The sequence below is a fragment of the Pseudophryne corroboree genome, chromosome 5, assembly GCF_028390025.1.
Source record: "Pseudophryne corroboree isolate aPseCor3 chromosome 5, aPseCor3.hap2, whole genome shotgun sequence".
Taxonomy (NCBI): Eukaryota; Metazoa; Chordata; class Amphibia; order Anura; family Myobatrachidae; genus Pseudophryne; species Pseudophryne corroboree.
In genome coordinates this window covers 585,671,498-585,698,946 of record NC_086448.1, presented here as the reverse complement: position 1 = coordinate 585,698,946, position 27,449 = coordinate 585,671,498, and the positions used below count along the sequence as shown (strand labels likewise).

The 27,449-nt window shown below is 42.1% G+C and overlaps 1 protein-coding gene across 1 annotated transcript in view; it reads right to left on the bottom strand.

The window, feature by feature from the left end:
* Positions 1-27,449, bottom strand: part of NETO1 (neuropilin and tolloid like 1) — a 285,056-nt gene that overhangs the window by 133,442 nt on the left and 124,165 nt on the right. Inside the window, exon 5 of the mRNA XM_063924971.1 lies at positions 612-653. Coding sequence (XP_063781041.1) covers positions 612-653 — 42 coding nt within the window. The remainder of the gene's footprint in view (positions 1-611; positions 654-27,449) is intronic.

Sequence of the window (27,449 nt, the reverse complement as noted above, 5' to 3'; positions counted from 1 at the left end):
ATCTGTGCCTATTGAATAAAAGTATGAAACTACACAGATATCTTAAGATTTCTTATAATAGTGCATATTCCCAGTACATACTATTAATCCTAATAGTGGTATGCAAGGAGATTTTCGCTATTAGCAATGCCCCTGAATTGATGCAGAGGAAGTTCAAAAGACAATTATAAGTGATATCTGAAACTATACGTAATAATCTGAAATTTTGTCTCACTAACTGGAGTATGGGAGTGAGAGAGAAAAAAAGTGCATGCATTATAATGTACCAGATTAATAACGGAAATGGACTCTATAAAATACACCATAGTCCTGTGCAGTATAAGGTAATATATGTATAATGTATAATTCAAGTGCACAGTCTGGAACCAGATTCCTTAGAGGAGGTGGGGGGCCCAGGCATTGGGGCCCACCGGTAGTTTCCCCTGTTCCCTGTGGGCCAGTCCAACTCTGGATGGATAGATAGATAGATAGATAGATAGATAGATAGATAGATAGATAGATAGATAGATAGATAGATTGATAGATAGATAGATAGATAGATAGATAGATAGATAGATAGAATTTTTTTTTTTATAAATAAATAAAATAAACAGCTGGATAAAGCTACTAACCAGGTAATGGTTTAAGAACTCCAAGGTCTTTAAAATCTGGATCTATTAAAATAAAAAAAATAGAAAAGTTTAAAAAATAATACAAAATTGTGGCATTTAAAAACATATACTATATTAAATCTGACATGTTTCAGATTTTGCAGAAAATGACCATTCTTACAGTGCATATTTACTAGACCACTGTATACACTTTTATTAAATTTCCTTGTTAATGGGTTTGACTCACCCCACCATCAAAAGCCATACAGATGAGTCCTCATACACCTAGGCTCAATAAGCCATACAGTGTGAAATACCCGGCGCAGTTGAGCTGCATGAGAAGTGTAACATACCATATTGTTCAACTCATTTTGTGTCTAATTCGCATTTCAGATGAAGCAAAACACCACTCAAAATGTAATACAAATACTGAGCTGTGACTTTAAATACACAGGTTAGTTATAAACACATACAAAATTGCTCATGAAGCACAATGGAACTTGGGAGTATATTTATTAAAAGTCGATTTGGGTTTATTTTGATAGATTTTTGTCACTGTTTGGTCAATTTTTGATCAATTTTGTGTGCACCTGGTAGCCTCTTATACACATTGCCCCTGGTATCTCCTTATACACATTGCACCAGGTAGCCCATTAAACAAATTGCGCAAGGTAGCCCCATAGACACATTGTGCCACGTAGTCCCTTATACACATTGCGCCAGGTAGTCCCTTATTCACACTGTGCGAGGTAGCCCCTTATACACATTGCACCAAGTAGCCCATTATACACATTGTGGCATGTAGCTCCTTAAACATATTGCACCAGGTAGTCCATTATGCACAGGTAAAGCCCCTCTATAGAGAGAGAGAGTGAAAGTGTGTGTGTTTCTTTCACTCATCATCCTGCGGTGGCTCCTGTCCATGAAGTGAACCTGGCTCCTCCTGTACAGTAGGTCTCCTGGCTTCATGCTCTCTTCCCTTACTTCCACCCAGCATGAATCTGGGCAAAAGTGAGTGGGAGGGGGCAGGGGTTGTCAGGGTGCGGCCAGGGGGGAGGGGTTTGCACTGATGGCCATGGTGGGGAAACTGCATTAGTGACCTCAGGCTGCAGTGTCCCAGCCACCCGCCATGCTAGCCCGCATCTAAAACTGCCACTGCTGGCCAGCCATCTTGGTTAGGGAATGAAGTTTACTCCAGAGGAGACATTTTATTAGGACAGCGCAGTATCGCACTCAACTTCCAACAAATACAAGTAATAGTGAAAATTAAAATAGTACGCTACACAAGGGAAAAATGAAAATAAGTGCATGGTTAGTATATAACTGCTCTGCAATTCCATTAAGCATAATCTAGTACATAATTACTTATTAATTAAAAGATACAATAATTCCAAAAAATGATGCAGCAAAAATCTGTACATTTTAATAAAATAGAAATAAGAATACACATCCAAAAGCATCATGTTTAATAAGTAGCCCTCTAAATGATTAGCCTGTTCTATTCCAAATCTACTATTTAACACCATACTTGAAAATGCAGCACATTTAGGTTTTCAATGCATACAACAAGAGCACTTATTGTGGGGTGAAGTACGGGTGACCGGCGGTCTCCTGACCGCCGGTCAGCTTACCGACGCCGGGATCCCGGCAGCATACCGACGCCGGTATCCCGGCGGGGAGGGGCGAGTGCAGCAAGCCCCTTGAGGGCTCGCTGCGCTCGCCATTCTGCGGGCTCGGTGGCGACCTGCGGTCGCCACGGGTTCTATTCCCACTCTATGGGTGTCGTGGACACCCACGAGTGGAAATAGTCCCTGTTGGTCGGCATGCCGACCATCGGGACAGTGACCCATCGGGCTGGTGGAGGAGGTCATGTGACTGTCGGTCAGCTGAACGGCGATCACATGAATACCACCCCTTATTGTGGACATCATGTAGAGTTGGAAACAATTTATACCCTAATCATACATGTAAAATATTATTTTGCCAGAATGCGTACTTATGTGTGTAACTGATATCAATTTAAAGTTACCTCAAGATCCAATTATAAACACAGTACAGTAGTATGTATTTATTAATAGTTACTTATACAGTGATTACATATTATGTAGTGCCTTAAAGATGGGATCCGGTCAGGATCCCAGCAGTCAAAAGACCAACACCGGAATCTTGACTCCACTCAGACTGCCAACACTGGCATCCCGAATAGGGTCACACGCTCGGTGCTGGAATCCCAACCGCCGGGATGCCAAACGAGCATGGCAGGCCCATCTAACAAGTAAGACATGTGTTGTGGGTGGGTGTTAGGTTTCGGCTGTGGGAGGAGGGTTAGGCTGCAGGCTTGGGGGTTAGGTTTTGGCTATGGGATGAGGGTTAGGCTGCAGGCTGGAGGGGTTAGGTTTAGGCTGTAGGCTGGAGGGATTAGGTTTCCCCCCCCCCCCCTGGATGGGTTAGGGTTAGGCTGCGGGGGGGGGGGGGAGGAGGGTTAGGCTGCACTGCAGTGGTTGAGGGATTAGGTTTAGGCTGCAGGGAGGGAGGGTTAGGTTTACGCACTCCTGGATGGGTTAGGGTTAAGCTGCGGGGCGGGGGGGAGGGTTGGGCTGCGCTGCAGTGGTGGGGGGGTTAGGTTTAGGCTTCTGGAAGGGAGGGTTAGGGGGCCACTGGGCGTTGTCAGGATACTCAAAATTGGGATGCTGTGGTCGGTATTCTGACCGTCATCTTAAATTCCGGCATATCAATCCCAACTCCTGAAAGATAATATTTAAATATTCACATGAATCCCTGCCCCAGTGTGCAGTAGATAACAATCTAAATTCCCCATGATATCTGAAATTCTGTTTAACAATATAAGTAGTAAATAAGAATGTCATAATACCCTATTCATACACAGTATAATGTAGTAACATGTCATACACAAAAGAGAAAAAGTAAATAATACTAATATTGCATTTCCCATATGAAATGTAATGAAATGCAAAGTCCTGCACATCAGTTGTTTAGAGTTTTATAAATCCAATGGAAATAATGTTCTCTGTTCAAATGGAATGGTTAATAAGAAATCTGAATAGACAGCTGTGACTTGATATAACATTGCTGTAGCACAAATACTGTAAATGAATTGCTCTTTGTTGGTGGCTTCAGTATGAATACAGCCAATAAGAAGCAGATAGTGTTGCAATTGTCATTGTCATCATGATCACCACATATATTTACAACAGGCATTCAGTACCACTAAAAGATAAATTAAACAGTGCATCTGGTGATTCATCCAAGGGTCTTTGGGTCATAAGTAACATGAATTGCTACTTACCAGAGCTATATGACACATCAAACTGACGCAATGTATAGTGATAAGTAACAATTAATTTTTCATTTTCTAGATAAATAGACCCCCACATGATAAAGGATAGAAAAAATATCCTTGGGAACACTATTAATAAATGTGAAATATTTACGTAATCCAATACAAGTGGTACAAGATTTATATGGATGGTACTGTAAAGTTTCATTAACACTAAACTTAGAGAACTGGTACTGTAAATATTTCCATTTTTCTATATAACAATTATTAGACAGCAATACCAAGATTCTGTCAAATCTAGATAGAAATACCTATGTGCAGTATGAAAATGCATATGCTTACACCATTAAAACTCTAAATGATGCCCATGGGACATATGTGATGTTTCTTACACCCACGTTGTATGAGATAATGGAAGACAATGGGGTCTATTCATAAAGCAGAAAGAAGCCCTGTTTTGCCGTAAACAGGGATTTTCTCTGCTTTGGGCTATTCACAGATTGGGTTACTGTGGAGAAGTTCCTGACTTCTCCAGCGGCACCTCCGCTCCTTGCCTGAACCGCATCACCATATTTTGTATGGTTAGTGTGATTTATGAAGGAATGGGCAGCTCAGCTTTCCCCTTCTCCATGGAGTTCAAATCTCAAGATCGCATAATCTGAACTTTGGTGCGGAAACAGCAGGAAAGCTCAATGCATGCTTGCTTTCTGCCCGGCCCCCAGCACTGGCTCCACCCCCTGACCTCCCAGTAGCCCATGCAGCCTCCTGGGAGCTCAGCCTGCAGTGTATGCGCAGAAGGGCCCAATGGCTGACTTCACTCTGCGCAGAGGGGGCCAGAGCTGAAGACATCACCACTAGAGCCTTGGATACTGGATCGCATTGCCGAGGTGAGTATGCATGTATTGCTACTTACCAAAGCTATATATTGCATCGAACTGATGCAATGTACAGTGATAAGTAACAAATCATTTTTCATTCTCTACATGAATAGACCCCCACATGATAAAGGAAAGGAAACATAACCTTGGTAACACAATTAATACATGTGAAATATTGACATAATCCAATAGAAGTGGTACAAGATTTATATAGATGGTACTGTAAAGTTTCATTAACACTAAACTTGGTAAATATTTCCATCTTTCTATATACAGTAACAAATATTAGGAGCCTATTTCTTAAACATGGAGACGAAAAACATTACATTTTATATTCCATCATGCTTGAGAACCCTCCAGTAATTATTAGAGATGTGCAGTTCAGTTTCCAAGGAAACTAAAACCACCCGAACTTCTGGTTTATGAGTATTTCCGTACTCAGCCTTGGTCTTTCCTGCCAAGCTCGTATCCAAAAATGAGACAAAATGTAATCTTCCCGGCGTTGTATCTTGTGTGTTTTGGATTCAGCAAAAGCCCCTCTCTTGTTGTCCAGGTGCCATTTCACACAGGACGCTGGAGTGTTAGGGTGTTGGCTGTGGGTTGCAGTGATTGTGACTGTGATTAAGGGATTTGGGCAACTGTATCATACTCAGTGTTATTATCATCAATTGAGTGGTGCTGTGAGTCTCTGTATGTGGAGAGCGTGCATGGCACGAAGTTCCGCAGAGTCTGCACCACTAACATCCCCTACAAAGGCAGTATCCATCCCCCAGAAAGTGCCGAAGCCATTGGAGTGTCTGTAACAAGGTGCACAACAGGGCACCGATCAGAGAAGAGAGGAGGAGCAGTCTGGAGACCCCAACCATGATTAACTGCCCACCCAAACTATACTCGCTCCCGAATCCCCAGGAAGTGCCGTGAAGTGACCAACTCAGGATCAGCTACAACACTGTGCACAGAAGGTATTCCACAGACCAGCGGGACGCCGCAGTCTGCAACTTTTTTTTATCATATATACTTATTGTTTTAGTACAAAGGGGATAGAGAAGCAAGTTCCCTATCCAAAAAGACTTCATACTGTCTATCCATTCATTCAATTTTCATTTCATTTTTTCTTTACAATTTATTATTTTTTCTTCAGCACTACTTTTCGTGTTCTTTCTCACTTAATTTTTACTCAGTATCTTTTCTTCCTTTTTCATTTTTATTGATTTTTTGTTTTTGTTTACAAATATAACAGAATGGCATTCATTAAGTGACTTTTTGTTCCTTGCTAAGAACAAAGAAGCAGGTGTACATCTGCAGCACAAGCACCTACAGTAACAATACTTTGAATGTTACACTGTTTATTGTATATTGATACTGTATGTTTTGTGATACTTTGAAACTTTCATAACCACTAGAAAAGTTCAGCATAAAATAGAAACCAGTGTTCTCTCGTTCTATTGATCTATTCTTAGAACACAGAACAGGCTTTTTTGTACACAGGTTTGGTTGCCTTCAGTGCAGCAGTACATCCGACAAGATTATACTTAGTGCGCAGCTACCCTGAACGTTTATGATTATCATCATCAAAGAACTACGGCTGTGGGCTGCAGCAATCTCTGTGACTGTGTCAATGTCCGTCATCTGAAGTGATGTGTGGTCAGGATATAGCAGGCACATGTGGTGAGGTAAATGGCCCAGGAGGCACTGGGTAGTACCAAAGCCAGATTTGCATACAATATATGAGCCAAAGGATTCATGTGGACATCATACACTGGTACAGCAATATATACTGCTGGAAATTTGTTGAGTTTTAGAGATTAGAGATGTACAAAAAGGTAGACAGGGGAGGCACTGCCTCACCTGCCATAGACTCTATGCTCCAGAGATTTGACTATGAAAATGATTAGAATAATTCAAAGAAGATATTTCTAATATATTCTTTGTATTTCTCATATTTTAGTATATAGGAAAGGCTCTGCCTCACCTTCCTCACCCTACCACACATCATGGGGATATAGGAAGTCATACTCCAGAGTTATGAGTATGAAAATTGTCAGAATAATACAAAGAAGATATTTATAACTTAGAAATAATCTGCACCCGAAAAGGGGACGTGACCTCAGGGAAAGGGGGCATGGCTTCATAGGGATGCCGAGACCGCAAGCCACTCCTCCCAATGTTGTCATTGAAGGGGCATTCCCAGCATTCTGTGAGCTGCTGGTATGCCCCCTGTCCCTCTGACTCCTGTGAATAGATGCGTGCACATATGCACAGCGTCTATTAACTGCTGCTGTGCTAGGCAGAGCAGCGACTGATAGGAGCCTCCCAACTGCCCCCCCAACCACAGGAAAGTGCAACCCATAGGTGGAACAGCGGGACAGTCCCAAACAAATGGGACTGTCCCGCAAAATTCCGGATAGTTGGGAGGTATGTATGTGTGTGTGTAAACCTCACCAGCCATTGACATCACCACATCTCACCGGTCATAATTGAAGGGCTGTGGGCTGCAGTGTGATTGTCAGTGAAGATTAACCACTTAACTGATGATTTTTTTCCCCAAAAACCGCTCCGAAATTGTCAGTTTTTTTTAAATGAGTGAATTAGGTGAAGAACATGAATTTAATCTTATCCAAAAGGATTTTAGTTAAAAAAATGAAAAAAAAATTCTACATATAATTTATCTCAAAACATCGGAACATTGGTCAGGAAGATCGATAACATTGGAACATTGGTAACATCTTTTTACCCCAAGACAGCTGACAGGTACACAGGGGGGTTGGGGGGGGGGGCTTGTGGGGGGGGGTTTACACTGGGTGGGGGGTCCAGCAATGATTGGCAGCACGGCAACACTGAGGGGAGAGTGCAGGGAGGCAAAAGGACCTTCCGGTCCCTCTGAGAGCAGCAGCAGTGGGAAGTTTGTCTTCCCTGCAGCTGCTAACACTGTTTATCTGACTGGTCGCATACTGTGCGACCAGCTCAGATAAAACACTTGCTGGTATGGTCACATCTGATGCGACCATGCCAGCCAAGTGGTTAAGAACTGTGGGCTGTGTCAGTCTGTCAGTGTCACCAGTGAAGGGCTGTGGGCTGCAGTGTGACTGTCAGTGTAGATTAATGGCTGTGGGCTACTGTGTCAGTGTAATCAGTGAAGGGCTGTGGCAGCACTGTGACTGTGTCAATGTTAAACAAATCATCATTATAAAAATTATATATGTGCCACTGGTATGTTTTGCAGTGTTAAAATACATAAAACATTTGTAGTTGTTCAGACATTGGGGGTGATTCAGAGCCGACCGTAGATGTGCATAATTTAGCACATCTATGAACAGTTTCTCTGACATGCGAGGGGGCACCCAGCACAGGGCTAGTCAGCCCCGCATGTCAGCCCCCCCCCCCAGCCCCTCAGCACGGGTTCGAAAACATCACACAGCAGCTATGCTTTCGCACCCGCCAAGTAGCTCCTTACCTGCATGCATTCTGGGTCGCAGCATCTGCATGTGATGTCACGCAGCCACCGCAGCCTGCCCCCACAACAACATTACTTACTGCAGTGTTAAAAAAGTGTTAGTTGGGCAATGTACTTAAAAAAATAACATTTTGCAGGGGCCACTGCTACTAACTACAATGTTATAAAAAATGAATGTACAGTATGTGTTGTCATTCAGGCACTATACTGCAATAAATTATGTTTAGTAGGTGCCACCGTTACTTACTGCAGTGTTAGAATCAAATAAAATGTATGTTTGTTCAAGTACTGTAAAAAAGAATAATGTTCATTAGGTGCCAGTGTGCCACCATTAATATAATCACAGTGGGTCACAGCAGTATGTAAAGAAAAAGAAAAAAAATGTGTGTGTGTGTTGTTCAGGTATTATGTTGTAAAATAATAACGTTCATTAGGTGCCAGTGTGCCACCATTACTATAATTACAGTGAGTCACAGCAGTATGTAAAGAAAAAGAAAAAAAAATGCATGTGTTGTTCAGGTATTATGTTGTAAAATAATAACATTCATTAGGTGCCAGTGTGCCACCATTACTATAAGTGTTCAGGGGACACAAAGTTTAAGAAAGGAAACCTGAAATCTAAATATTTCAAAATGTTAAAGAAAACATCACCTCTAATATGAAAGGAAATGTTTACAGATGAAAAATTAAAAATTGACAACATGCCATACACCACATGCAGTTACTATAAAATTCTCAGACCATGGTCTTTGTGAGTAGTGGTCCTGCTAGTGCTACTGTTTCATGCACTTGAAGAATGCCTATAGCGGAAGCTGGGACCCAACTCAGTCAGGCATCTTCTTCTGTAACTTCATATGATGATGATGAGGTAACACCTTGCCACTCTGGGGTAAATTTACTAAGATGGGAGTTCTATTTGAGATGGGATGTTGCCCATAGCAACCAATCAGATTTCAGGTATTATCTTCTAGAAGGTGCTAAATAAATGAGAATCTGATTGGTTACTATGGGCAACAGGGGTAATTCAGAGTTGATCACAGCAGCAAATTTGTTAGCAGTTGGGCAAAACCATGTGCACTGCAGGTGTGGAAGATATAACATTTGCAGAGAGAGTTAGATTTGGGTGGGTTATTTTGTTTCTGTGCAGGGTAAATACTGGCTGCTTTACTTTTACACTGCAATTTAAATTTCAGACCCCACCTAAAGCTAACTCTCTCTGCACATGTTATATCTGCCCCCCCCCCCCCCCCCCGCAGTACACATGGGGGGTAATTCTGAGTTGATCGCAGCAGGATTTTTGTTAGCAGTTGGGCAAAACCATGGGGGTAATTCCAAGTTGATCGCAGCAGTAAATTTTTTAGCAGTTGGGCAAAACCATGTGCACTGCAGGGGAGGCGGATATAACATGTGCAGAAAGAGTTAGATTTGGGTCGGTTATTTTATTTCTGTGCAGGGTAAATACTGTCTGCTTTATTTTTATACTGCAAATTAGATTGCAGATTGAACACACCACACCCAAATCTAACTCTCTCTGCAAATGTTATATCTGCCTCCCCTGCAGTGCACATGGTTTTGCCCAACTGCTAAAAATTTTCCTGCTGCGATCAACTTGGAATTACCCCCATGGTTTTGCCCAACTGCTAACAAAAATCCTGCTGCGATCAACTCAGAATTACCCACATGGTTTTGCCCAACTGCTAACAAATTTTCTGCTGCGATCAACTCTGAATTAGGCCCAACATCCCATCTTAAATACAGTAGAACTCCCATCTTAGTAAATTTAACCTATGAGTCTAGTAAAGATGTCACCTTTAAAACAGACAAATCAGCGTCCAAAAAAAAAAAAAAAAAGAACACTAAGGCTGAAGCTCAAACTGTGTGTTCACAAATCTCTGTTCACAGTGAAACAGAAAAAAATGAAGAATCCCTGCTACACTGACGCTATGTTTAGCTGCCCTGGATTATTCACCACCCTCAAATGCCATCACACATCTAAAAACAATACACAACAAGAAAGGATACCTTGATAAGCTTCAAATCGTATATTGCACTGTGAGTGGGGTACGCTTTTTTTTCTTGATCAAAGATACCTTTATGAGCTTACTCCACTTCATTATCATAGTGAGTGGGGTGCGCCTTTATCACTTCAACTGCATTTGGAATAAGACACTAGAAAGAAACTTCAAGCACTTAGAGGAAATTGTTTATTACACGGTTGCACTGTTTATTGTGAAGTCTTCACACTTTGTTTAATATTTGTAATTATCCATATACTGTATAGGTGCAAAAGAGAGTCTTGGTGCACTTATATATTTAAACTAATAGTAGATTGATGGGGGAAAGCTTATCGTCGCTTAACCGCGATACCAAATTATACTAGAATGTAGTCCAGGATATTTATAAATGAGCAAAAAAGTCTCCTTTTTCTAGACACTCCCTTTATAATATTCGGGCGTCAGCTACACCTTAAAGAAAGAAGCATTGGTAAGGTGCTTCATGTATAGTGTAAACGAAAAAGAGGATAAGGTGGTTTTAAGCGACCAGTGGTGTCTAATACTAATAGGAGACTCAAATTTAAAAGAAAATATTTTTAATAAATCTAATATGCACCAATAAAAGCAAATAAAATAGTAGCCCTAGTACAAGGAGCCAAGAAAAGTTACTAAAACTGTATATAAGACATAAGTTAGTATAAAATTAGTAATACGAACATAAATAAGACAAGAGGAAAAAACGTCCTAAAAGTAAAAAATTGAACATAAGATCAGCATAAAAAGTATACAAATAAGGTTCTTAGCTTTTTGAGAGGGTATGTATCATAGCACCCAACGCGTTTCGTCCTATCTGGACTTCATCAAGGGGTGACAAACAACTGGGACAGCTCATCTATATATACCTGTATTAGTAAGGAAGTGATAGCTACATCACTTCCTGTCAATTAACAGGTGTCAGATTTCATATATTGTTTAAACATTTAAAACGTAATGGCAATACTCCTATAGCATAGTATCACTATGCTGAGTAAAAACGCTTTGTAGATAACTGTTTTCTGTGTGTTAAAGTTTATAAAAAGCACTGATACAGTTCAAAGTCCCAGACTTCCTGTCCGGATCGCGGGTGATGTCACGTGCCGGACGCCGGAAGTCCAGATAGGACGAAACGCGTTGGGTGCTATGATACATACCCTCTCAAAAAGCTAAGAACCTTATTTGTATACTTTTTATGCTGATCTTATGTCCAATTTTTTACTTTTAGGACGTTTTTTCCTCTTGTCTTATTTAAGTTTGTATTACTAATTTTATACTAACTTATGTCTTATATACAGTTTTAGTAACTTTTCTAGGCTCCTTGTACTAGGGCTACTATTTTATTTGCTTTTATTGGTGCATATTAGTTTTATTAAAAATGTTTTCTTTTAAATTTGAGTCTCCTATTAGTATTAGACACCACTGGTCGCTTAAAACCACCTTATCCTCTTTTTCGTTTATATATTTAAACATCTATAAAAAAAACTGTATCACACTATTTTTTTTTTGTTTGTTTTTTCTTTTCATCACCCTGAATGAGAATCAAGCGTAGAGCTCATCTAAGGATTGACGTTGGAATATATTCTTAAACAGGAACGTATTGCATACAGACATTGTTCTTCTTACTATATATAAGCGCCTAGGGTTATATGCCTCCCAAATTGTTGTATATTTTGTTTGTTCACAGTCTAGGGTGTCTATGTTAGCTATGTGAGAGTCTGACATTTCTGACACTATACTCGTAGAGAAGCCTCCTTCTGCCATTTCTGCACCCTCTAGACGCATTATAAGTAAAGATGATGAAATAAAAATTGAGGATGTTACTGTGCAATAGGGTGAGGCACATATTTGTGTATCTGATGCTAAAGAGGATTTTTATGATGAGGACGTTGATGATGAGGATGTTGCTTGTGTCAAAGAAAGTCAACCACCAGTGGCAGCAGCTCTTGTCCATGATAAAAAACAGTAGGCCATTGTCATGCCTTTCATCATCAATCTCCTCATTAATGTTTAGAGGTAGACCTGCTAACAATTTGCAAGGTTTACCCCATCTAGGTTTCCCCAGAAAAATCCTTGCATGCTAAGGCTGCTGCTGCTGGGGGTGAATCTTCATCCAAGAAGGGACCAAAAAGACTAATATTTTCAAACAATTGACTGTGAAACGATACTTTGAAAGAGGAAGCAAGTATGAAAGCTGCCATCCAGTTTAACAGTGATTTACTGAAGCCTTGATGGCCATGCTAGTATTAGATCTAATCCAATATCCGCTATTAGTATATCTGGCTTTAGACAGTTAATGGAGGTCCTATGTCCCCACTACCAAATCCCATCCTGGTTCCATTTTACCAGGACAGCAATACTTCGCCTTTTCCCAGGAGGATAAACAAACAACTAATTGTTAGCCTAAAAAAAATACCATTGTACCCACTATCCACTTAATCACAGATACAAACTAAAGATTACATAACTGTGACAGCACACTGGATGGGTGTATCACCTTCTTCAACAACACCAGTAGCAGCAGTATGTAACACAAAATGCCAGCTCATTCACACGCAGGCTACTTTATATATCACCAGCTTCACTAAGAGGCAGACCAGTGTCAACCAGTTAGAAAAACTCAGTGATGTCATAGCAAAGTGTCTTACACTGTTAAAACACTCCTCAACATTTATCCTTTCTGATAACACATCTTATATTGTGAGAGCATTACAAATGGGTGAATTTGAACCTACCCAATGTTTTGCACACACAGTAAACTTAGTGGTACAGACTTTTTCAAAAATGACCGGGGCATGCAGGAGATGCATTTGTGGCCTGAAAAACTGATGGAAATTTTTGCCATTCAGCAACTGCATGTAGAAGATTGCAGTGGTTGCAAGAACGAATCATTTTGCCATGCCACCAACTGAAGTATGGCAAATTGAATGGAGGAACAGCAACAACCCATCCAAGTATACACAGCACATCATGATAATGGGAAAGGAAAATAAATGTACCTTAGTCTAGCACAGTGGAGAATACTGTTCATTTTATGCAAGCTACTGAAACCATTTGATGTAGCAACCAATGAAGTGAGTTCAGATACTTTCACCCTGAGGGTGATCCCCTTAATGAAACTACTGGAAAAGCAGCTAGAGAAACTGAAGGAGGAGATGAAATAAAGCAATTCCCCTAAGTATGTTAGACTTGTATATCAAATTCTTTATTAGCTTTTCCAGGATCAAATGGTTGTCAACATCTTCAAATCAGATCACTACATTTTGGCGTCCATGCTTGATCCTACTTTTAAGGTGTATGTAATGTCTTTCTTTACAACTGGCACAGGTCTTCAAAGAGCTCTTTGTGAGCAAGTTGTAAACTCAAGTGGCACATAACATGACAAAGTCCCCTGCTTTAGTTCCTACTGCAACTGTTGCCAGGAAAAACCTAACCTTTTCCCAGAGAACAACTTGTGATAAGGATGAATCTACTCTGCACACCAGAGTGAAGCAACATTATGACATCTGATCAGGCCTGCAAGAATTTGCCAAAATTATTGACACCTCCACCATGACTCAATATGATACAGTAACCAATCAATAGATTAGTGGATGATAATTTTAATGACAGAGTAAAAGTTAGCATGTCAGAGAGTCCCTTTGACTACTGGGATGAAAAAAGCTAATTGGAGCCCCTTGTGCAAAGTAGCTTTGCTTTACTGAAGCTGCTCACCCTCTAGTTTGTACTCAGAAAGTGTGTAGAGCAGCCAGGACCCTTGTATGCGATCTGCATAGGAGGCTTCTTCCTAAAAATGTGGAAAAGCTGATGTTCATAAAAATTAACCACAAATTCCACAAAGAAGTCCTTTCCCTCTAATTACATCAAAGTACAGAGAATTTAATGGTGGATTCCAGTGGGGATGAGCTGATATTGTGTGACATTTTTAAACAGAAATAACTGCCGAGTGTTTGTGCCACTTCTCTGTTGCTTATAGTAGTTTTGCAAGGCAGCCTTTGGCCAATGTTGGTAAACAATATGAGCTGTGAAGTGGTCAAAATTCACTGGAAATGACTGGAAAATAATGTTACTGAGGATAATAATACTGTAGGAACAAAAACAGATCCAAATTACGTGATATTAACCGATGGTCACAATGGTCATGATGTCCTCAGATGCAGCACTTGGATTCTCGCTAATGCTAACAGGAGGCATCTATCTCCTACAGATGCCTCCTGCTGCATTGCACTTTTAATTATATGGAATTGCAAATCTGCGTCCTTGCAGCTGTGTAATTCCATACAAACATGAAACGGGCCCTTTGTGTGTAATGTTACATTTTGACAACTATTTGAAAGTATGTAAATTCATATATTCATTATGATTACTCAATATATGTTTTCATCATTATTATTATTATTATTATTATTATTATTACTACGATAATAACACTGTTATTTACAGTATTTTTATATATATGTTTTGATTTTTTTAAACTTGATAACTGACCAAGTGATGTTTCTTTTTCCCAGTTTGCATAAAGAATCAAAATCACACTTCTACAGTATCTGGTGATCTGGAATGTAGCACAGTTTAAACCTGTAATAGTATCTTTGGATGATGTTATGCTCAGGACCAATTGGGACTGTTGGCACAACATGGACAACTATTAGTAATGAATGTCCCACCATGTTCAATGTCAACGACCTAGCACTAATAACACTAATAATTGAGATGCTTCTGGTTGGCTGGGTACCCTAGGGACTGATGTACAGTAATAGTAGCTCATAAATGGGGAATTGTATCACACCTTGGAAGAGATAAAATGGAGAGAGATAACATATCAACCAATCAGCTTCTGTCATGTCAAATACAGCCTGTAAAATGTCAGTTTGAGGCTGATTGATTGATTGATACTTTGTCCTTTCCACTTTATATCTTTCAAAGTTTTTATACATCTTCCCCTTATGGAGTATATCATGGAATCTGTTGGTACCTACTGGATCCACCTGGCTCCATTCACACATAGTGTAACACAACATACAGTATAAAACAATGAATACAATTCAGTCTAATTTATGCAGGCTTAGACTTCATTTTCAAGTACTGTAGTTTGGCGCGGTGCTCTTGCCATTTTATTTTGTATGCTACTTTTTATTTAAGGACATACATTCTGTTTTTTTTTTTTTCTGTCTAATTTGAATATACTGTATACTTTGTATTTTCAGTTCAAACTGATTGTCCTGAAGTTAAGGCACAATAATTGTATTAAATCCCAACAGAAAGCAACAACTTAATCCTGAGCACATATTTACAGTACAGTATGTGCATTTTCAATTTCATTATTATCACCACAAAGAAATTAAATAGAGCGCAATGTAATAGAAAATGATTTTACAAGAACTAAGCTAATTAGCCAGAAACGAAGATAATACAAAAAGTCGTTGTTTCATTAAACATTGTTCTACTCAGCAAATTCACTGGACTAAACTACATTTAGCATTGTAAATATATACTAGCATGCCAATACTTAAGTGAAAGGGTTCCATTTTCTTTATTTTGCGTTCTCTCATATTTAAATGGAGAGAAAAACCCTTCTATAAAGTTGTATTTAATAATTGGTAACATTTTATGTAAATAAGAATATGAAGAACAAAGTAGGCAGTTCCGTAGCAGCTTGAGAATCTGCCCTGTGCTAGCAATGCCCATGGACATGTGACATCATGGTGTCACAACAATGGTCGGGAAGAAGCTATGATGGCTCACAAGGGTGCAGGCTGCTGTTCCAAGGCACAGAGGAGCAATGGTGCAATCTCTTTGGCCCTGCACTCTTGAAGGCAGCACTACTCGCCTACTCCTAGTTATGGCCACTTTAAAGAGGCATCATATGTAAAGTATACCATATAGTAGTGGAAACCTGTTAAACTCTACTTAAACAAGCACTTACAGTTATCATTTTTAATATCAACTTGCCTCATTCTACATTTGAATGCTACATTTTGGACACTTTGCAACCAGGATTTGACCTTATATTTTCCCATACCCCAAAATGAGAAAAAAAGTTATCCCAGATTTATTCATTGTTGTTAAATTGAGCAAATTTGCGAATGCAGTATGGAAAAGCATTAAGCACTTTGTTTCAGTGCAATTATGCTCATCTCTAATAATTGGCTTTGGGGCTAATTCAGCATGGATCACATTTGTAAAGCTGCTTGCAGGCAGCTTTAAAAATGCGATCCTTAGCAATGCAAATGCAGTAGTAGGTGTTACACACCTCCTTGCTGCATTTGTGATGCTAGCTGTGCAACCGCGTCCCAGCCTGGGATCAACATTGCAACTGATGGTCGCGATGTTTCCCACAGGCTGGAAGCTGAGCAAGTGGGAAACTGTGCTGATGATCACAGGAGCGATCCTTACTGAATAATCCCCTTAGTGTGTAAATATTATTTACACTCTGTAAGAGCCACAAAATTCTTAGGAGCATGCATCCAGGAAAAGAATCTGGGTCACGTAACTATATATTATTCGTGGTAGCTTTAGTACAGTAGTAGCAGTAGAACTTTTGAAGGAAATTTTTTGTAAACCTGATTGGGAATTTTCCATAAAAAAGAAAAAAATATTAATTTTCTTAGGCAGAAAAAAATGACTAGCTTGGATAGTCAAATGTGAACTTTTAAAATTGGTATAATTTTGTCAATACAGACAAAGCTGCAGAGAAAATTGTGATAATTTACAATAAAAGCAAACTTGCCAACTGGGATGCTCATGGAGAAGGAGTTCCAGATGTGCGGGAAGGGGATGCAGTTAAAATGTCTGCAGTCGGCATCCTGGCATTCAGGATACCAACGCCAGATTTCCGACATCCGACATTATACCGGTGGCCAGAATCCCGACACCTGTCCAGATTTCCCACTCAGTTGGTGGGTCAATGCCACCAACCGAGTGGGAATAGAACCTGTGGTGAGCGAAACGAGCCTGTGAGGGGACTCGTGGAATCGCTGATGGGATTCCGGCAGACGAGATGCCAGTGTTGCTATAGTGACATCCAGCATCCCGTCTGCTAGTATATCATACCAGATCTGTGGGAAGGGGGCATGGTGCAGCGAATCATAACATTTTGCCATGTTTCCTGGTTTTGTTTCACTGGGGGAGGGGCTGTGAGAATGCAATTTATATTGAATTGCTTTGTCATGCCACTTGCTATTCCCACTTTACCAGAAAAGTGGCGGTAGCCAGCAGGTTGCATACTTTCCCTGGAGACTCTCTCCCAAATTAATGAGTCTCCCAGAAGTTCTGGGAGAGTACTGTATTGAAGCAAACCAAGCGTATCCCTCTTGTTGGGACCAGCACCTTGTTAAAAACACTCTTTAGTCAACATCAATAGAAAGCCACAATCACATGGCACTTATTGGGGCCTTGCCTGCACTATAGTTTAGCAGCATCATTCAAATCCAGGTACCACAAAATCAAAAGTCTATTAGAAATATAGACTAAAATTGTGTGCTAGAATGACAGAAATAACACTAACTTGATTGGACATACTATATCACATGGCCGTGCATTATTTCACAACATTCACACAACTCCCAGCCTAACTGCAAACCTGAAATACTTGCAATGCCGGCAAAATTTCATCATAAAGCAACATGTAAATAATAGCATCACTCACAGAGACACTATTCACTGATACAGATGTGTCCACTATTACCTTTCTGAAAAAAGTATCATGGCCTGCCGTTCATGGCCCGAGATAAGCTTTCCTCTTAAGATATACACGGCAAGCCATGTGTATCTCCTCTGAAATATAGTGCAGTACCACTTTTCAGACAGCAGGTGGCATTTTCAGAAACTGAGCAAGCAGAAAGTCTGATAAAGAGATTCTAGAGGGAGTAGTTCAGACCTGATTCTAGCAGCATTTTATTTGCAAATGGGCAAAACCATGGGGGTCATTCCGAAATGATCGCACGCTAGGTTGTTTTGCAGCGGTGCGATCAGGTTGAAACTGCACATGCGTATGCACCTCAATGCGCATGTGCGTCGTACGGGTACAAAGCGGATCATTGCTGAGCAATGGATTTAACGAAGAATCGATTCGCACAGCAGATCGCAAGGAGATTGACAGGAAGAGGGCATTTGTGGGTGGCAACTGAACGCTTTCTGGGAGTGTTTGGAAAAACGCAGGCGTGTCCAAGCGTTTGCTGGGCAGGTGTCTGACATCAATTCCGGACACGAACAGGCTAAAGTGTTTGCCCCGAATTTACATCAGACACCCACCCTGCAAACGCATTGACACACCTGCGTTTTTCCAAACACTCCCAGAAAATGGTCAGTTGACATCCACAAATGTTTTCTTCCAGTCAATCTCCTTGCGATTGTCTGTGTGAATGGATTCTTCATTAAATCCATTGCTCAGCAACGATCCACTTTGTACCTGTGCGACGCGCCTGCGTATTGCGGGGCACACACATGCGCAGTTATGTCCTGATCGCAGCTCAGCAAAACAACCTAGCGTGCAATCAGGCCTGCATGACCCCCATGGTTTTGCCCATCTGCTAACAAAATTGCAGCTATGGGGTGTCATTCCGAGTTGATCGTAACCCTGCAAAATTTTGCAGGGCTACGATCAGGAACAGAGACATGCGGGGGATGCCCAGCACAGGGCTAGTCCACCCCGCAGGTCAGTTACGCCCCCCCCTGCAGAAGTGCAAAAGTATTGCACAGCGGCGATGCTTTTGTACTTCAGGAGTAGCTCCCGGCCAGCGCAGCTTTAGCGTGCTGGCCGGGAGCTACTCATTACTACACGACCCGCAGCGGCTGGTCAGCAGCAGCGATCGGGTCAGAATGACCCCCATGAGCCGTGTGTGCAGGGCAATTTATCGATCATGCACATGGGAATATCAGCTGCAGCAGCTAATTGTGAAGTATTAATATTTTTCCAATACATCTCTCATACTAACTTCCAACATGTACCTGGCTCAATGTTGCCTATATGTTTAAAAAAATCTTTTTCCTTGTGATTGATAATGTGCTGATGAAGAGTTCATACAAACTCCACACAGAGATTCGATATAGAAATTATGATACTAACTAAAAGGCACTATTGATACTTGTCATTTTTTGCAATTGTTTGGTGGTTAAGGTGTGAGTAGAGAGAATTTTTGGTATTTCAATACCACATATATTTCACTGGGATCCGGTCTGAAGATCGACAGTGTCTGCCATACAAGTGGGTGCTGCGTCTGTCTGCCACAAATCGGTCCAGCGCTGAGGCTGTGTTGCCATAATAAGTTACTGGGTGCTCTGTGTGCCATACACGTGGGTGCTGCACCTGTCTGCCACAAATCAGTCCAGTGCTGGGGCTGTGCTGCCTTAATAAGTCACTGGGTGCTCTGTCTGCCATACAAGTGGGTGCTGCGCCTGTCTGCCACAAATCAGTCCAGTGCTGGGGCTGGCTGTGCTCCATAATAAGTCATTCAGTGCTCTGTCTGCCATACAAGCGGGTGAAGAAACATGAGACCCGGGGCCTGAGCAGCCATAAGGCTGCAGCCTGGATGGCTGAGTCCTGGGGGGGGGGGGCAGCACCGGTCCAATAGACGCTTAGGCTCTACCTACTACTGGAAGCTGCAGATTCAATGCAGACAGCATGGAAGACGGCCCTTTAAAATGGCAGCTGCCTTCTAGGAGACAGATGCTAGAGGTATTACTAGACCATTACCCAGCGCTACCCAGAATGAGCATGTAACCCCCTGGCACTGAGCATGTAACCCCCTGGCACTAAACATGTAACCCCTATGGCAACAAGCATATGTAACCCCTGGCAGCGAGCATATAACCCCTGGCAACGAGCATGTGACCGGGTCCAACTTCCGGTCAGCAGAATCATGGATGCTGGTGGCTTCTCCTCCCACCTCTAGCCACCAACAGCACCGTGGGCAGCAACATGGACATCTGTATGTGCAGGGCAATTTATCCATCAGGCACACAGGAATATTAGCAGCGGCAGCTAATTGTGTAGTATTAATATATCTCCAATACATCTCTCATATTACAGTAACTTCCATATAGGTACCTGGCTCTCTCATCCCAGCAGCCGGGCAGACTTCACACAGATATTTGATATGGAAATTATGATACTAATTAAAAGGCACTATTGATACTTGTCATTTTTTGCAATTGTTTGGTGGTTAAGGTGTGAGTATAGAGAAGCCAATTCTCTCAAAGTATTGTAACGAGGTAATACACCTCTGAGAGATTTTTGGGTATTTCAATACCGCATACTGCATATTTCACTATAATAATACATTGGATTACTGTATCAAAAAGTTTATGATTACAATTTTTACATGTCGCCATGTCGCTTTGTGAGATGATCTTTTTTAATTGTGAATATTAAAAGTTATATTTTATTAATCATTTTTGACAAGTGTGCCCCAGGACAGACTTAAAGTCTCCTTTTGTCTTTACCTCCTATGTAAAGATTTTCCATTTATACAGTTTATTGTACTATTTTTTCTGGGAGCACCACCAACCAGGTGCCAGGAGTATTTGACCCTTTACAGTGCATGTGCTACTTTGTGAGTAAGAGACTGAACAAAAGTCTCAATACAACATCAATTAGCATTAACATAAGGCAGGGGGGAGGGCAAATGGAAATCTAATTAGTTGTCTGTCTTGGGACAGTGCACTGGGCCTGATGTACTAAGCTTAAAGTTTATTGAACTATTTTTTCTGGGAGCACCACCAACCAAGTGCCAGGAGTAATTGACCCTTTATTGCCTTTATGTTGGTTTTTTGAATTTCTAACTAATCATAGTGTGAACCAAACACAGGTCCTGTGCAGTTTTAAAAACCTCTCTTTTTACCTGTCTAATTAATATGCATGTGACCTGAGCATTGTGTCGCAATAAAGAACACTACAAACACACCATTGTACACTCATTATAATGTGTGGAGTTTGTATATTCTCCCCGTACTTGAGTGGGCTTCCTCCGGGTACTCCAGTTTCCTCCCACAATCCCAAAATATAGTGATAGGTTAATTGGTTCCTAACAAAATTAACCCTTGTGCAAATGTGTGTGTGTACATGTGGTAGGGAATATAGATTGTAAGCTCCACTGGGGTAGGGACTGATGTGAATGGCTGAATATTCTCTGTAAAGCGCTGCGGAATATGTGTGCGCTATATAAATTACTGGTAATAATGTAAGACACATACACCTAGACATCAGGTGAGCGCAGATATCACCACCCCTGAAACTACATAATACTACCATGAGCCTGGACAGCTCATTATATACCGACTGCTCCCAAATTAGGAAACAACTACTCACAGCAGCAAATGGTCGACATGGAAATGGTTAAAACACACATATGGTCAACACAAGGTTTTGGGAATGTTTTCATATTTTTTTACTTTTTCCATCCTTGTCTATCCATGTCACAAATCATAACCTTTAGTATCCTTGTAGTGAGCAAAGCATTTAATGCAGGTCTGAGCACCAAGCATTGGGGGTCATTCTAAGTTGATCACTCGCTGGCCAATTGTAGCAGCCGTGCAAATGCTATGCCGCCGCCCACTGGGGAGTGTATGTTAGCTTAGCAGAAGTGCGAACGCATGTGCAGCCGAGCTCTGCAAAAACAGTTTGTGCAGTTTCTGAGTAGCTCTAAACCTACTCAGTGCTTGCGATCACTTCAGCCTATTCGTGTCCAGATTTGACATCACACATCCACCCAGCGAATGCCCGGCCACGCCTGCATTTTTTCAGACACGCCTGCGTTTTTCCAAACATTCCCTGAAAACGGTCAGTTGACACTCAGAAACGCCCCCTTCCTGTCAATCTTCTAGCGGGCGCCAGTGTGAAGGAAAACTTTGCTAGAATCTGTGCAAAACCACAAAGGGCTATGTACCCGTACGTCGCGCATGCGCATTGCGGGACATATGCATGCACAGAAATGCAGATTTTAAGCCTGATCGCTGTGCTGCGAACAACGGCAGCTAGCGATCAACTTGGAATGACCCCCTTTATGCAGCTCTGTGTGTTCTCCCCTCCCCCAACAGAATGACAACAATCAGGCACAGTGCACACAGCTCAAGCAAGTCCCATCCCCCACGCTGCCCGATCACAGCAGTGGCAGCTCTGTGTGATAGCAATTACTTTACACAGTCACAGTGCACACAAAATAACTAATATTTTTTAAATGGACGAATGGGAAAGAATTATGCTGCGCTATGTAAGAAACTGTAAATAAATAGTTATGATGCTATATTTCTTAAACTGGAACCAGACTTCAACAGTGATTATGTGGCTGATAGGTACTGTATATCCCAAGTACATAGATGTTCAGTTGTCGCAATGGTGCAGCGATTAAGATCCTGCATGCAGGATAAATCTAGTCAGAACGCCTCTCAGGGCCAGTGTTCACTGGCCCTGACAGATCGCTCAGCACACATCGTTGACACATTGTTGTGCAGCGCTGTGTGCTGAGCAATCTTGCTGAGTGATCTAGCATCGCTCAGATTGCTCAGCACAGTCACCCCATGTGTACTGTGTAGGCCCTTTTATACAGTAGATGCTGTGATGCCCACTCCCTACTCTCCTCTAAGGAATGGCACAGGCTCCCCTCACAGAAAAGAGTGCATTTCCTGAGCATTTTACATTATTTGACCAGTTATGAAGGAAGTTGAATCAATTATATTTTTTAATACCATATTTGTTTATTGCAAGGAACAAGAAATGTATAAAAAATCTTTTGATATTGTAGCTGCATAGACTAAAGTTAGAAGCTGAAAACACTTAAATTGGAATTGAATTATTCATTTCAAATCCCAGGCCATCCCCCAGACAGGATATATGCTATCTATACTCTCCAAGGAATCTGCTACAAAGGCCTCACACACTGAGATTTTCACACCTACTGTAAACAATTAGGAATTGGACTCTAATGCTATGGCATGATTGCTACTTTCCTGTGTTCAATTGGCCACTCACTGTAGTCTGTAAACAGATCTTTATTAATATGGGGTAATATGCTCTTTATTGTACAGCTCCTTTATGGAGAATGATTTTTAGCTTGTGTTTTGCTGTGTGGCTGCTAACATTACAATAAACTATAGTCAGATGGAGAGAGAAAGTGAGACAGTCATGTGAGAGAGATAAAGTCTAGGAGAAAGAAAATTAGAGGGTGGTAGACAATGAGAGACAGAGTTAGGGGAGTGCAATAGAGTCAGGAGGAGAGAGCGACAAAGTCATGGGACAGAGACACAGAGAGATAGTTTAGGGGAAAGAGATAGAGTCAAGAAGAGAGCAATAGAGTTAGAGGGAGAAAGACAAAGTTTGATAGAGAGACAAAGTGAGAGAGTCATGTGAGATAGATAGTCAGAGGGAGAGAGATAAAGTCTAGGATAAAGAAAATTAGAGGGTGGTAGACACTGAGAGACAGTCAGGGGGAGAGCGATAGAGTCGGGAGGAGTGAGCGACAAATTCAGGGGTCAGAGACACAGAGAGATAGTTAAAGGGAGAGAGATAGAGTCAAGGAGAGAGAGAGTGATGGAGTTAGAGGGAGAGAGACAAAGTTTGACGGAGAGACAAAGTGAGACAGAGTCATGTGAGAGAGATTGTCAGAGGGAGAGAGATAAAGTCTAGGAGAAAGAAAATCAAAGGGTGGGAGACACTGAGAGACAGAGTTAGGGGAAGAGCGAAAGAGTTAGGAGGAGGGAGTGACAAATTCAGGGGACAGAGACATAGAGAGATAGTTAAGGGGAGAGAGATAGAGTCAAGGAGAGAGAGTGATAGAGTAATAGGGAGAGAGACAAAGTTTGATGGAGATAAAGAGTCATATGAGAAATAGTCAGGGAGAGAGAGAGATAAAGTCTAGAAGAAAGTAAATCAGAGGGTGGGAGACACTGAGAGACAGAGTCTGGGGGAGAGCGATAGAGTCAGGAGGAGATAGCGACAAATTCAGGGGACAGAGACACAGATAGTTAAGGGGAGAGAGATAGAGTAAAGGAGGGAGAGAGATAGAGTAAAGGAGAGAGAGTGATAGAGTTAGAGGGAGATATATAGTCAGATGGAGAGAGACACTGAGACAGAGTCATGTGAGAGAGACAGAGTCAGAGGGAAGGCGATAAAGTCTAGGAGAAAGAAAATCAGAGGGTGGGAGACACAGAGACAGAGTTAGGGGGAGAGCGATAGAGTCAGGAGTAGAGAGTGACAAAGTCAGGGGACAGACACAGAGAGATAATTAAGGGGAGAGAGATAGAGTTAGAGGGAGAGAGAAAGTCAGATGGAGAGAGAAAGTGAAACAGAGTCATGTGAGAGAGATAGAGTCAGGGGAGAGAGATAAAGTCTACTTGAAAGACAAAATCAGAGGTTGGGAGGTACAGAGACAGAGTCAGGGGGAGAGCGATAGAGTCAGGAGGAGAGAGCGACAAAGTAATGGGACAGAGAGACAGTAAAGAGGAGAGAGATAGAGTCAAGGAGAAATAGAGTTAGATGGAGAGAGACAAAGTGAGACAGAGTCATGTGAGAGAGATAAAGTCAGAGGGAGAGAGATAAAGTCTAGGAAAAAGAAAATTAGAAGGTGGTAGACACTGAGAGACAGAGTCAGGGGCAGAGCGATAGAGTCAGGAGGAGAGATCAAAAAAATTCAGGGGACAGAGATAGTTAAAGGGAGAGAGATAGAGTCAAGGAGAGAGAGCGACAGAGTTAGAGGGAGAGAGACAAAGTTTGATGGAGAGACAAAGTGAGATAGTCATGTGAGAGAGATAGTCAGAGGGAGAGAGATAAAGTCTAGGAGAAAGAAAATCAAAGGGTGAGAGACAGAGTCAGGGGGAGAGCGATAAAGTTAGGAGAAGAGAGTGACAAATTCAGGGGACAGAGACATAGAGAGAAAGTTAAGGGGAGAGAGAGAGAGTCAAGGAGAGATAGTGATAGAGTTATAGGGAGAGAGACAAACTTTGATGGAGATAGTCGGGGAGAGAGATAAAGTCTAGGAGAAAGAAAATGAGAGGGTGGGAGACACTGAGAGACAGAGTCAGGGGGAGAGCGATAGAGTCAGGAGGAGATAGCAACAAATTCAGGGGACAGAGACACAGAGATAGTGAAGGGGAGAGATAGATTAAAGGAGAGAGAGCGATAGAGTTAGAGGGAGAGAGACAGTCAGATGGCGAGAGACACTGAGACAGTCATGTGAGAGAGAGTCATGGGGAAGGAGATAAAGTCTAGGAGAAAGAAAATCAGAGGGTGGGAGACACAGAGACAGCAGATCGCAAGGAGATTGACAGGAAGAGGGCATTTGTGGGTGGCAACTGAACATTTTCTGGGAGTGTTTGGAAAAACGCAGGCATGTCCAAGCTTTTGCAGGGCAGGTGTCTGACGTCAATTCCGGACACGAACAGCCTAAAGTGATTGCCCCGAATTTACGTCAGACACCCACCCTGCAAATGCATGGACACACCTGCGTTTTACCAAACACTCCCAGAAAACGTTCCGTTGACATCCACAAATGTTTTCTTCCAGTCAATCTCCTTGCAATTGTCTGTGCGAATGGATTCTTCATTAAATCCATTGCTCAGCAACGATCCACTTTGTACCCGTGCAACGCGCCTGCGTATTGCGGTGCACACGCACGCGCAGTTATGACCTGATCGCAGCGCAGCGAAAAAACCTAGCGTGCGATCAGGTCTGCATGACCCCCATGGTTTTGCCCATCTGCTAACAAAATTGCGGCTATGGGGGGGGTCATTCTAAGTTGATCGTAGCCCTGCAAAATTTTGCAAGGCTACGATCAGGAACTGAGACATGCATGGGGATGCCCAGCACAGGGCTAGTCCGCCCCGCAGGTCAATTCCGCCCCCCTTTCCCCCGCAGAAGTACAAAAGCATTGCACAGCGGCAATGCTTTTGTACTTCAGGAGTAGCTCCCGGCCAGCGCAGCTTTAGCGTGCTGGCCGGGAGCTAATCATCGCTACACGCCCTGCAGCGGCTGGTCAGCAGCAGCGTTCGGGTCAGAATGACCCCCATGAACCATATGTGCAGGCCAATTTATCCATCATGCACACGGGAATATCAGCTGTAGCAGCTAATTGTGAAGTATTAATATTTTTCCAATACATCTCTCATACTAACTTCCAACATGTACCTGGCTCAATGTTGCCTATATGTTTGAAAAAATCTTTTCCCTTATGATTGATAATGTGCTGATGAAGAGTTCATACAAACTCCACACAGAGATTCGATATGGAAATTATGATACTAACTAAAAGGCACTATTGATACTTGTCATTTTTTGCAATTGTTTGGTGGTTAAGGTGTGAGTAGAGAGAATTTTTGGTATTTCAATACCGCATATATTTCACTGGGATCCGGTCTGAAGATCGGCAGTGTCTGCCATACAAGTGGGTGCTGCATCTGTCTGCCACAAATCGGTCCAGTGCTGAGGCTGTGTTGCCATAATAAGTAACCGGGTGCTCTGTCTGCCATACAAGTGGGTGCTGTGCCTGTCTGCCACAAATCAGTCCAGTGCTTGGGCTGTGCTGCCATAATAAGTAACCGGGTGCTCTGTCTGCCATACAAGTGGGTGCTGTGCCTGTCTGCCACAAATCAGTCCAGTGCTTGGGCTGTGCTCCATAATAAGTCACTGGGTGCTCTGCCTGCCATACAAGTAGGTGAAGAAACATGAGACCCAGGGCCTCATCAGCCATAAGGCTGCAGCCTGGATGGCTGAGTCCTGGGGCTGGGGGGGGGCGCAGCAGCGGCACAATAGATGCTTAGGATCTACCTACTACTGGAAGCTGCAGATTCCATGCAGACAGCATGGAAGACGGCCCTTCTAGGAGACAGATGCCAGGGGTATTACTAGACCAGAGGTTCTCAAACTCGGTCCTCAGGACCCCACACGGTGCATGTTTTGCAGGTAACCCAGCAGGTGCACAGGTGTATTAATTACTCACCGACACATTTTACAAAGTCCACAGGTGGAGCTAATTATTTCACTTGTGATTCTGTGAGGAGACCTGCAAAACATGCACCGTGTGGGGTACTGAGGACCGAGTTTGAGAACCTGTGTACTAGACCATTACCCAGCGCTACCCAGAATGAGCATGTAACCTCCTGGTACTAAGCATGTAACCCCTATGGCAACAAGCATATGTAACCCCTGGCAACGAGCATGTAACCCCTGGCAACGAGCAAGTGACCGGGTCCGACTTCCGGTCATCAGAATCA